Source organism: Podospora pseudopauciseta (assembly GCF_035222475.1).
Source record: "Podospora pseudopauciseta strain CBS 411.78 chromosome 2 map unlocalized CBS411.78m_2, whole genome shotgun sequence".
Classification (NCBI taxonomy): Eukaryota; Fungi; Ascomycota; class Sordariomycetes; order Sordariales; family Podosporaceae; genus Podospora; species Podospora pseudopauciseta.
The window spans coordinates 2552477-2564197 of NW_026946663.1; the positions used below are offsets into that span (position 1 = coordinate 2552477).

The window sequence follows — 11721 nt, forward strand, 5'->3', positions numbered from 1 at the left end:
CAGTCGACGAGGAAAACACGGAAACCACTGCAATCACAACAGCAACATGAATTAAAGATCCCATTACCCATCGCCCCATCATCTATGTATACCGCATCGCCCGCATCCCAACAACTCCCCTTACAACTACCATAGCTAAAGCCCAGATCTAGCTCCCTCCATACGTATAAGCCACCCACCTTTTCCCACTCCAGGGTAGTCATGTAATGTTGTACAAGTACATATGTACATAAAAATCAGCCGCAAAAGCAAAATAGGCTTGCTCCAAGCCGAGCAGACCAAGTCGAAAGCAAGATAAAAGCCGATGGGAACAATGTAAAAAGGACAAGACAAGATATAATAACACTACCACCACCAACGCCACCATTTGAGTCCGCTCCGCCAAGGTCACCAATGCACCGCCCAAAAAGTAAACTCCTACAGCCTTTTTGGTGTGTACATGATTCTCCGCTGGCCAAAGAAAGCAGGAAAATAGAAGCAAGACGAATCTCGTCACCGAACTAGGTGATCACTACTGCCCCAGTTCTATGAGTGAAGCAGCCTCGCCTCCATGGTCGTCTTCCATGTGAATATCCGCATCATGGTGGGCATGATCGACGGCGGCTTTCTTATCCTCGTCGTCATCCTCATTGACCAGATCAACAAACATGCTGTCGTCCCCATCGCCGTCTCCTCCCATACCGATGCCAAGGGGATCGTTATCCCGAGGACCTGACGAGCCAGCGTTGGCAGCAGCCGTAGGACCCCAGATTTTGGGACCAAACAGGTCCTTGGCACGTTGCTTGCCGGTCTCGGTCCGAGACAAGATCTCCATAATCCTCGTTCTCCCCTCATCGGTGGAGAGATGCTCGTTCAGTTCCCGGTCATCGACCTTGCCCTCGATCAGACGCTGCTCAAAGTGCTGCGTAGAGCTGTCGCTCAACAGGAGGTGGGGCCCTGTTGGGAGAAAGTAGGAAGAGTGATTCGGATGAGAGGACGAGTCCAGGCCGGCGCTGTGGGATGATGAAGGATGGTGGTTGGGCGGCATCGAGAGACCAGGGGTTGACGGTTGAGCGGACGAGTTGCGAGAATATAATGGGTGGCCTGGCGCTCTGTAACTGGGACTTGCGGCCAAAGCACCTCCGCCGGCGGCAGCAGCCGCAGCAGCTTCGGCATTCTGGGCCTTGCGCTTGAGGCTGTTGGCCTTGCCTTTCACGCTCTCGGGTAAATCGTCTGCATCATCCACTCCGTATTGAAGGAGAAGCTTCATCAGTTTGGTTGGCCTGGGCTTGCGTGTGCTCTTAGAAGACTCAAGTACCGGGGGAGGCTCCGGGGCAACAGGGCACCACTTGTGAAGTTCTTGTCGGAAGAAGTTGGTCTCGTACGCCAGGAGGATCTCGGCACCCTCAATCTTGCGTAGGTAAAAGCGCTGTGTCTCTGCCTCGGACGCTGTCGAGACCACGGGGCTGCAAAAGCCAGCGATGTGGTTGCGGAAGTTCTGGGCGTTGTCGATGATCTTCTTCAAGACCTCTTCCTCGTCTGGCCGGAATGGGAGGCTAACAATCTCCTCATACCACTGAACCAAATCTTCAAGTTTGGGACGAGCGGCATCGCGTGGAATCTTGACACGCCAGTCGCAAATTGGACAAGTGTACTTGTCATCTTCCTTGACCTTGCCACGCGCGATCTTGAGACACTTGCCGTGATACCATTCATGGCAAAGCTCGCATTCAATCATCATGCCAGCCTCGGTACGGCGGCAGATGCAAAAGACCTCCCGGAATTTGGGATCGTCCCACCGATTTGTCTTCTCCCTTTCTGACGGACTTGGCTCTCTCGATTGGGGCTCAGCGGGGACACGGGGCTTGTCGTGAACAAAGTCGAAACAGTCCACGTTACGGTCAAGAACGTACTCCATGTGCGACTTGAGAATGTGCAAAGGAGCGTTAGTCTTCCCAAACAGCTTCTTGCCTTTTCTCATCCAGTCCTCGTGCCGCTTCTGTTCCTTCTCGAGCTCATGGATGCCAGATGGCTTGGCTTGAAGTTCCTCTATCTTCTTCATCACGTCAGCCATCTCGCCATACTTTGGCCGTTGTCGATAGTCGGGGCTGTTGAGGCGCCTATTCAGATCCTCTATCTGTCTTGCAGCCTCGCGCTGCTTGTGAAGCTTCTGTTCCACGGCAGCCAGTGTCTCCGGTGTGACGGGCAAGGCGTTTTCACGGACTTGATCCGCAAGGGCTTGCAGTTGGGGATAGTGAACCACCTCGGCATTGATGAGGTCCTGTGCCGTCTTCTCCCACAGGTGACCGGCAGCAAGCTTCTCCGAAAAGTGGTTCAGTTGGTCGTTATATGGCGGGATTTCAAGGCGTTGACCTTCCTCAAGAAGAAGACGAACATCGTTCAGTGTCATGCTGGTTCCAATGCTATCCCGGGCTCTAGCATTCCATTGCTCTCGCTCCAAAAGACGCGACAGCTTCTCCACCTCGGGAATGTCCACGTTGAAGCTCTGCCCCTCTTCAAGAAGTTTCTCGACCCGCTCAATATCATGGTCTGTGGTAAACTCGAGGAGACGGACCGCGTCATGCTGGAAAGTCTTGATCGCATCAGCGCGTTCTTGCAATTGGAGTATCTCCGGACAGTCGAAGCCAATCCTTTCAGCCTCGTCTAGGAGACGGTAGATGTTGGCGACATTGCGCATCTCTCGCTCTTTCGAGTCCTGGTAAGAACTGCCGATTGACTTCCTTGTCCCGATTTGCCAGGCCTTCTCATTCTTGCGCCGGTTCTGTTGCTTCCGAACTGTGTAGTTGGTTGCCTCCTCAACCCAAGTATTGCACCGCTCAACAAAGGCTCGGAGGGTTGGGAGTGAAGGCAGTTCGTATGGGATCTTCTCACCTTCGCTGAGCACAGCCCGCAGAGACTTCAAAGAAGGTTTGGCTTCCTCGTCCAGGAGTTTCTCGTACTTCTCCTCCCATGCTTCTGGGACATTGGCGCGGTCGGCCACCTTCTTGTACGTCGCGGCCATGAGTTCGTCCGTCTTGCGGTAGTACAAGACGTGGTCCTTGCCGAGGTAGCGCTCAGAGTCGCTATAATCGCAACATGGGTGGCTGCCAGCATGCAGGAGACATAAAACCTTGCCGGTTTTCTGGCAAACAAATCTCGACAAGTACGTAAAAGCCTTGCAATAAAAGCACGAGGACTCTTCCTCGGGAACATCAACGTCCTCGATCTTGAAGACGAGCGGGCATTCGGGGTCGTTCTCTCCGTTGAAGACACAGCGATGATGCTCAACCGGGTGCTTTGATTCGAGCCGTTTGGCGATGAACTCATGCTTGCCTGTGAATACCTGTCTTTGGTCGAGTTCCCGTTCGTGTATTCTAGCCAACGCAGGAGCCAGCCACTTGGCGGTCTGGATCGTCAGTCCCCCGTTGGTGATACCTTCCGCCGCGGTCCACAGGAGCTCATCATGCGAGAAACACGGTTGCCGACGGAAGGCCTGCAACCTTTCGACACCTGCTAGCCCATAGGGCTCCCAGTCGCTGGGAGCAAAGTTCACGGCCTCATTGAAGTTGAATCCATGATTGAAGCCGGCGTGGTAGGCTTGCGGGAAGGTGATGACGAGCTGTCCTGCACGTTGATCAAGCGCATATACTCGAACACCGGCCTTCTTCAGCTGATCCGGGGTCAAAAGAGTAACAAGCTGGAACAGAAGGTCTGGCTGCGTCTCGAAAAGCTCCGGGACGGCCTCCCTCATTGCATTCTCAAACTTCTCGGCATCATCTCCGGGGATCCCGTACCAAGTCTTGGTGGCTCCGAAGTGTTGATAGTTGGCCGAATACGCGTAATGGTCCTCATTATGCCAACAGAAAGTGGAGAAAATCATGCCGACGTAAACCCACGGAACTGTCATGCCGGAGATGTCAGACTTGATATGGCGGAAGAGACTTTCTGGATGCAGGGGTAAAAGGTTCAGGTTCCAGGGATCGGTCGAATAGGGGTCGGTGGGGTTCTTCTCGATGGTCGGAAATCCAGAGCCGTGGGTTGTGCAATGGATATCAGCACCATATTCGACTTCCACCGTCTCCTCCAAGTCGGCAACTAGGCGCCAGAACTCCTGTTCGACGTCATCTTCGGTAACTGGTCGATGGCAGTTGAGGACAGGGTCAAAGGGCATCTTCTTCTCGAAGTAACCTTGCTTAAAGTTGGCCGCCTTCTCTTGGAACTGTTTTAGCGAGTATAGTCCACCTTCCTCGAAGCCAAACTGGCCGTCGCCAACAAGACAGCGGGGGCAGTTCCATTCTGTCTCCGGCTTGACTTTAACTGGCGGGTCAAGGCAAGTGCCATGGTAAGCATGCTCGCAGGACTCGCAAACGAGCAGGAAGCCATCAGTCTCGTGACCTTTGCCGCAGGTCTCGCATCGCTAAGAAGGAGTCAGTGCCTTGTGTCGACATCGAAACAAGGGGTTACGCGGTGCTTGACATACCTCACCCGAGCCCAGAGCCTCATCTCGGGGTATCCTAGGAGCCGATGGACGAAAGAGTGACATGTGCGAACCTGCTACAGTGGGAACATTACCTGCGAGTCATTCGAGGTTAGCACGGACCAGTCACCGCGAACAGCTTCCGAGTGGGGCGGCGAGAAAAGAACGGGGCGAATGAGATACGATGGCGGATGACTGCATATGGGCTGGGTAACCCCTCGACTGCCTTTAAGCGACCATGTCTGGCGAGCGGCCAGCGTCAAAGTTCTCGGGGTTGTTCAAAAGCAAAAGGGTGAGGCTGAATATCAAAGATGACTTACCCTTCTTCAGCCGTTTGCTGCTTCTTCGGCTGCCATCAACATCGTCCTTGTCACAGGGCGAGTCCTTCTCCACATCGTCGCAACTAAGTTGTCGCTTGAGTCCGGCAGGGCCAAGGGATGAAGGTCGGTATTCTGGTGTGTTTTTTGAGGACGCGAGCGGCGTGCTGTACTGTTTTGGTGTGGAGAGACTCTTGTTCTCCGAAGCCACGTTTTGGGGTCGGTTGATACTCGTAAAGCCGGAATTGACGGCAGTGAAGCCTCCCGAGTTGGTCGCCGTGAAGCCTGATGAGACCTGTGGTGTGCTAGCTGCGGGCATGTCGGACATTTGGACGTCTTGGTCAGTCTCCTTGTGGCCGTTCATGGTCGCCTGTAGCGCGTCTGTCGCATGTCTGGCCGGCGACTCGGCACGGAGACTTAAGGGCGTGTTGACATTTGACCGCTTCATCGGGCTCTGGGCTGGGCTGGGAGTTAGAGGGCCGCCATACTCCAGCTCTAGCTGCTGGTAGACGCCAGGTTTGGCGGTCCGTAAGTATTCCTCATAGGGGCAGAGCCACTTCTGATACGAGTTCTTGAGTGAGGTGGACAGAGACGACATTATTTTGCCACTGTACCCCAGGTCACGACCAATCTCTGCCCACTTCTTCAGCTTGCACACCTTCTCGAACCCACCGCGGGCCTCGACGGCTTTTTTGAGCCGGTACAGGTCCAGTGGTTTCTTGTCGACGTACGGCCATCTCGTCAAGTTCGTGTTACCTTGTTGTTTGTGGAATTTCTGGAGCGCGTCCAGGTAGGTGAGATTCGCACGAGTGCCTGACGAGTCACCCTCAGTATGACGCTCCAATGAAGAAGGGGGATTTAGCTTGAGATGGGGAGCCTTACTGCCTTCAACAGAATTGAGCTCCTGTTTCCGCGTTCGAAAATGAAATTTCTGAGTGAGGCAGTCGTGTTAGCGGGTTTACAGAGGAAAAGCTATCTGGCGAAGTTGTGGCAGGCAGGATCTAAAACTGGCACGAACCAGCAAAAAATCGCGATACCGCTTCACAAGGTCACCCACCTCTGTATTGATGGCGAATTCGGGGTTCCAAGAGTCTGGCGGAATGATTTTGCAGAGACCGTATTCTCTCGCCTCTTTTGAGATTTTCCTAATGTACTCGAAAGGTTCTTTCCATTCCTCCTCCGTTGGCTGGTACGTCGGCGCTTCCTGCAGCCCGTGTGGCCTGTTCTTCTTCTTGAGGGGCTCCTTGCACATGGTAGGTTGCCCGCGGCGCTCAACTGACGACAGGTCGAGAGGCGCGCTCTTCATGGAGCTCAGCGGCACTTGAGGTTTTGGCGGGTGATAGCCATTCCCGTTGACCTGCGCCGCTTTTGACTTGGCCCCGTTTGCGATGGAAGCTGAAGGCATGGTCATGGCGGGAGAATCTTTGGCATGTGCATTGGTGCTGATCGTGGTGATGGATCCGTTCGACACGCTGGCGGAGGGGACCGATACCATGCTCGCTGTCGGTTGCTTCGATATTCGCCGTCGTGGAGCGTGTAAATGCCAACGAGGCCGGAGGGCTGTATCGAGCGAAAGGATGGGAAAGTATATTTAATCGTGGTGGGATTGTGTATTAGAACTGGTGAGTCAAACAGAGTCGTAGCTTCGACGCATCGTATGGCGTGGATCTGGAGAGTTGCGACGAAAGGTTAAACCATCACGCGCCGACTTGCAAGGCAAGAGAGGATGGCTTGAGCAGGGAAGGCCCGAAGCTTTTGAAGGCCAGCTCGATTATATTAACTTTCTCTCACGTACCATGGGGCGCCGGAAGTGAAGTTATGGTAAGAACTACACGCGCTGTTGCTCTGTTTTGTCGGTTCAAAATTGCGTGCAACAGCTGCAATCATGCCAGCGACTCTCGCCCAGCAGTGGAGGCTATGATCTGTTTCCAGGTATTTCGCAACAGGTGCTGGGAGCTTGAGCAGCGTGCGCCGGGAAGAAATGAGAGGTCGTGTGAAAATCGGAGAGTTTCCAGGTTGTGGTGAGGAATTGGGGCCGACACGCGGAGGCGGCAACGAGGTGAAGGGATATTGAAGATAGCCGGCTGTGATGTGAGGAAGGAAAGAGCTGGCGGAGACGGGGGACAAGCGGGTGGTGGAGGGAACATGGGGCATGGATGGGGACGACGGCGGACGGGAGACGTTCCAAAAAGGCGAGGTAGGGCGGCAGCTGTCGGGACGATTTTGGCTGGGGAGGCGTCCAGGCGCAAACCTTCAAGTGGGTCCCTTCCCACAACTGGTCATCCTGGGCCTCACTTCGACTCCATGCATAACTATCTACGGAATACGTGCCTCGAGAAAAGAATCTGCATGTGGCACGCTCTTCTGGAATCATCACCCTACGCAATTCTCATGCCCTACAGCCAGTGCACCCAGGTGAGGTTGAGGCTGAGGCATCGAAATCTCAAAATGATCTCAGTTCTCATCTTGCAGCTCCACCAAAAAACGGGAGGATCAAACATCCCACCAAGCTGCATGTCCCACTTTGACAAAAGCCACAATTTGAATGACCTGCAAAAATTGAATCGCATCTCCTCGTACAAGAAGTAAGAGATCAGCTGTCATATTTCCAAGCTTGATATGCTTTACAAATCCTAATCCGGGGTCCTAAACTGCAGTAATAGGCGCGGCGCGCACAAAGAAAGGCTGGCACAGTGTGGCTGCGATGCATGCCGGCACAATCTGGTAGGGTCAGGTAAGGTCGTACAGACCAGTCTCCAACATGGGATAAAATCACACCAGGAAGGCGGCAACTCCTGAAATCTCGGTCTGAGCTGACGCAGAGAAAAAAATACCGATATCCGAGCTCTCTCCAGCATCCAACCCACAGTTTGTGTGCCACCACGGTACTGACAGTCATGATCGCATGTGGTAGGTAGGTGGTCAGCATTTCAATGGCTGAAGTGGGCACATGAATCATACATTATGCCCCCCAATATTTGGCAGTCAAAAACAGTTAGCTGGAGGGGCTAGTAACCGCTGATAAAAACGAGCAAAATGCTGCAGAATCACAAAAGCAGTGCAGGTACACTAGGCTCGGAAGGGTCGCGAGCCCTGATGAAGAGGGCGGGGTATGCAAGTCGACATGCTGTTGGAAGCAGTCCCGTACTCGGCAATGCGACAGTCTTATGAAGATGGACAGAAACAAGAAGAGGTGGGCAGAGATCTGATATCGCGCCGGATCCAAAGCAATCCTATCCTATGGCTGGCCAATGAACGAAGGCTTGACGTTCGAGCAAGAGGTGCCAAGACATCTGGGGGTGGCACACGCTTGGGAGACGGGGGCCATCAGGTGCCACCGGATTTATGTAATCGTCCGCTCTGTGTGAACTCAAGTGCATGAACCTCTTATCAAAACATCCCGTCTTCAAACCCATTGCTAGCCGACGCCAAACTGTTAATTCCTAGTGAAGAATTCATCCGTGTAAATCCAAGCCATATATACAAGATCTGGGTATCATTTCATTGCCAGGTGCTGCCTTGCCCTCATCCAAACGCCATCCCCATGTCCAACAGCCATGTAAATAGTTGTATGCTCCGACCTCTTCAACCATCCTTTTCACCAGTTTCCTTCGTCTTCGCCGTCTTTTTCCTTGGTGCCCTTTTTCTCTTCACCTTCAGCAAATTTTCCACCTCCTTCTGCCCCCTAACCCTCAACGTCAACTCCTTCATCATCGTCCCCCAATGTACCTCACCCTTACACCTCGGACACCTCCCTCCCACCGGCAATATTGCCCCCTCTCCACCTCCCTCCTCGCTTTTCAGCAAATACCTCCCCCAACACCTCAAATGTCCCACCCCTTCACACCCCTCATTCGAGCAAACAGCATGTAGTCCCCCCTCCTCAGGGTCAATCTCCTCCTTGCACACCACGCAACTCCCCTGCCTCTCCAACACAAAGATATCCTGCCCCTTCGCCACATACCCCTTAAGCGGCGCATAATCCAACGGCAAGCCATATATCCCCCAAGTCGGCACCTCCTCCCCTCCCCCATCCCCATCCAACCCCTTCCCTACCACACCCAACGGTTCCGAAGCCGACGCCCTCGCCACCACAGCCCCCTCATCCTCCCCAAAATCCGTCACAACCGGTAAACTCCCCCTCAATTCCCTCTCCACCTTCCCACACCACCTCCCCCACGCAGCATGCACATCCCTCTTAAAAAAATGCACCCTCAACGGCCACCTCGCAAAACTCGGTACCGACAACAACAAGTGCAAATTTGACAGAATCGAACTCAAACTCTTCGGCGGTCTCTTCGGCTGCCCATTCCTCTTCCGCTGGGTAGAAAACGCAAGACGAGATTCAGAGGGTATGTGCAATGATGTGTGTGGGTTTGTTAGAGCCCATCTACAATACAAAAAAAAATCAGTATCTTAACCCAAGGGATTACGTGGAAAAAGCTTACTCAAACTTCAAGGCGGCAGTTGAGCTGGCAAAACCAGAGACCAAAGCGACCATCTCCCATGGCCGGAGGGAGTTTCGTGATGTGCGCACTGCTCCGCCTTTGACGACCCCGTTGTGTTGGCTCAGGCGGCGGGGTGGGTTGGGTGTTGAGCCGATGTAGAGGGAGGAGTGGCGGACGGTGGAGCGGAGGATGTAGACGCAGTAGAGGGCGGGGATCGGTCTGGGTTGAGGGGTCATTTTTGATGGCTTGATGATGCCGCGCGGTATCAGTGCATTCTGGTGGTAAGGATGTGTTTTGCGCCAAACTCAATCTCGCCGGGCAGGCGTAAGAAAGGAATGCGAAAATTTTATCAACAGGCTTAAGAGTTCCCAACCCTGGGTAATAATAATAAGACGGGATGCAGAAATCACAGATTGTCGTTGATGGAATTGTTCGAGAAGCGCAATCTCGAATTCCTTTGTTTACCTTTGGTCACCGGCAGACGTCGGTCCCTGGGGTGACGTCGCTCCGTACAGGGCCGTTTTGCCCCTCCGAAGTGGGTCTCAAACTGACAGGGGTCCAGTTCCCCGGAATATCAGCGCCAAGACCTGTTCAGACTTCAACATGGAGAGACCCCTTCGCCAGGCAAAACGAAGTACAAGATAATCAAGCAATTGCGAAATGCTGGGTATTAGCTAAGTCTACATAATCCTGAAACCTTGCATGCGATAAAAACTCCGGTGAACAATTTTCCCAACCCCTCTGCCGTGCGACTACAACAGACCCTGCTTCTGAAGATCAAGGTAAACCTTCTCAGGCATGACATTGCCCTCAGCATCCTCCATCTGCACAACTGACCCGTCATCCACATGATGCTTCTTCTCCTCCCTTTGAATCTTTTCCCAGAGCCTCATGGCCTCTGCAATCGAGGTGATGTCTCGAAACAGATAGGTATTCGTGATGCCGAGACGCTTCAAGTTCGTGATGTGATTCGTCTCGTTGAAGTGCTTGTCGAACGCGCGACGGCCTCTGTACACGAAGTTGCCACAAATCTCGCAGGGAAATTCCTGGCCCAAGCCGTGGAGACGGTACAGCCAGAAGGGGATCGGCTTGCCGTCCCAGGCCAGCGGAAGTTTGAGGGGGTTGTAGATCTTGTCGTCATCGTCGTTGTCCTCCTCCTCTTCGGGCGCTTGATTCTGTGGAGTGTTTGACATGTTGTAAAAGTTCTCCAACTCTTGGGCGCGTTCGCGCTCTGTCATACCCTGCCGTCGCTCCACGTTCACACGAGTATCGTCCTTTTCGGTACTCATGGCACTAGTGAGCTTCCTGACCCTAAACTCTCTCTCGGCAACAGCGCGTTCCCTCAGACGATGCGCCAGCGCAACAGGCGCATGGCTGTCTCCAACAGCAGCTGTTTCCTCCCACTTGGCCAAGATCTCGGCGGCCTTGATATGTTTCCGCCCATTCAAGTGCCCCTTGTAGACGTTCTCATTCTTGAACTCCTTCTCGCAGGCCTCACACCACACCGCCTCAGATGTCGAAAGGTTGCGCGACATCGCGTTCTTCTTGGCTGCCGCTGCTTCCTTTTGCCACCCCGGCACCTCGTCCTTCTCCCATGCCGTCTCAAACTCCTTCTCCCAGCCCTCATACACCTTGTCGAGGTTCTCTAGTGGGCGAGTCCGTCGCATAAAAGACTCCAAGTATGAAGCAAGGTCACCCAGGTACTTGAAGTAGTCGTCCGTCAACTTATCTGCCCGCTTGATTCCACCCTTCCCTGGCTGAAAGTCGTCAAACACCTCGAGGTACTGCAGATAGGCCAAGCGCTTCGCGTTTGGCAAGTTCAGGTACGCCTCGTGGCAGGTGTGCAAATCGAAATATCGTCCATATGCTTCCTCGCCCGAGAACATGCTCTCCACAATGTATGGCTGATCGGGCCCTTTCCGCGGCTTGTACCATTGCTCTGAATTCTCGGCCTGCTCGCTGGGGTAGTTCCCGTGGTGCTCTTTGATCTTGTTGTACTGGGCGTTGAACTCTTTAAATGGATCACCGGAGCTGATGTCCAAGATTTCTTTTGATCGTTCGCTGGCTTTATCTTCGTAGAGGGATAGGAGGATGGCCGACTGTTTTTGGATCTGGTCGAGCAATTGGGAGACTTCATGGTCACGGTTCAAGCGATCGCGGATCTATAAAGATGTTAGTATCAAGTGTGAGGCGGTCAACGGTGCTGGATGGAGGCCATCCCGACATACCTGTTTTGGTTCATCGCCCATGCGATCTACAATTCCCTGCTCGAGGCGCTCCAGGTCCTCATGGATGTATCTCTGCTCCTCCAACAACATTTTGGTCGTCAATATGTGTCTCGCTGGGGTTCTATGTGGTCAGATAGAGCAATACTGAAAATGGATTGCAGAATATGGAAAGCTCCAAAGCTCGAAGTTGGTTGTTATCGATATCTTTTTGGGCGCCACCAATTCGCAGCCAATTCATATGAAAGCACGGACGCACGGACGCACGCGCGCGT

At 53.4% G+C, this 11721-nt stretch overlaps 4 protein-coding genes across 4 annotated transcripts; all 4 read right to left on the bottom strand.

Moving 5' to 3' along the window:
* Positions 1 to 511: 511 nt before the first annotated feature.
* On the bottom strand, positions 512 to 6268 carry QC763_206940 (uncharacterized protein; the record flags this gene model as incomplete). Its single annotated transcript, XM_062909745.1, has 5 exons — positions 512 to 4392; positions 4465 to 4551; positions 4777 to 5586; positions 5656 to 5704; positions 5831 to 6268. 5 exons carry the CDS (start codon positions 6266 to 6268, stop codon positions 512 to 514), a joined length of 5265 nt encoding a protein of 1754 aa, XP_062768557.1.
* A 96-nt stretch (positions 6269 to 6364) lies between these two features.
* Positions 6365 to 7165, bottom strand: QC763_0037130 (uncharacterized protein; the record flags this gene model as incomplete). The annotated part of the gene is made up of 2 exons (XM_062905571.1): positions 6569 to 7165; positions 6365 to 6392 (listed from the first exon to the last, which is right to left on the bottom strand). Exons 1-2 carry the CDS (start codon positions 6925 to 6927, stop codon positions 6365 to 6367), a joined length of 387 nt encoding a protein of 128 aa, XP_062768558.1. The 5' UTR covers positions 6928 to 7165.
* Positions 7166 to 8172: 1007 nt separating this feature from the next.
* SLX1 (Slx4p interacting protein) lies at positions 8173 to 9691 on the bottom strand. The gene is made up of 2 exons (XM_062909746.1): positions 9222 to 9691; positions 8173 to 9163 (listed from the first exon to the last, which is right to left on the bottom strand). Exons 1-2 carry the CDS (start codon positions 9455 to 9457, stop codon positions 8359 to 8361), a joined length of 1041 nt encoding a protein of 346 aa, XP_062768559.1. The 5' UTR covers positions 9458 to 9691; the 3' UTR covers positions 8173 to 8358.
* A 162-nt stretch (positions 9692 to 9853) lies between these two features.
* Positions 9854 to 11676, bottom strand: sap61 (Pre-mRNA-splicing factor sap61). Its single transcript, XM_062909747.1, has 2 exons — positions 11450 to 11676; positions 9854 to 11383 (listed from the first exon to the last, which is right to left on the bottom strand). The coding sequence occupies exons 1-2, from the start codon at positions 11537 to 11539 to the stop codon at positions 9974 to 9976; spliced, it is 1500 nt and encodes a 499-aa protein (XP_062768560.1). The 5' UTR covers positions 11540 to 11676; the 3' UTR covers positions 9854 to 9973.
* Positions 11677 to 11721: the final 45 nt, after the last annotated feature.

What these genes read in the sequence shown, in the direction of transcription:
- sap61 (XM_062909747.1), bottom strand. Translation starts at nt 11,539, where the DNA reads ATGTTGTTGGAGGAGCAGAGATACATCCATGAGGACCTGGAGCGCCTC. An exon ending in TGGGCGATGAACCAAAACAG is followed by an intron (nt 11,384 to 11,449) that starts GTATGTCGGGAT and finishes ACATCTTTATAG; the next exon opens with ATCCGCGATCGCTTGAACCG.
- SLX1 (XM_062909746.1), bottom strand. Translation starts at nt 9,457, where the DNA reads ATGACCCCTCAACCCAGACCGATCCCCGCCCTCTACTGCGTCTACATC. An exon ending in ACTGCCGCCTTGAAGTTTGA is followed by an intron (nt 9,164 to 9,221) that starts GTAAGCTTTTTC and finishes TTTGTATTGTAG; the next exon opens with ATGGGCTCTAACAAACCCAC.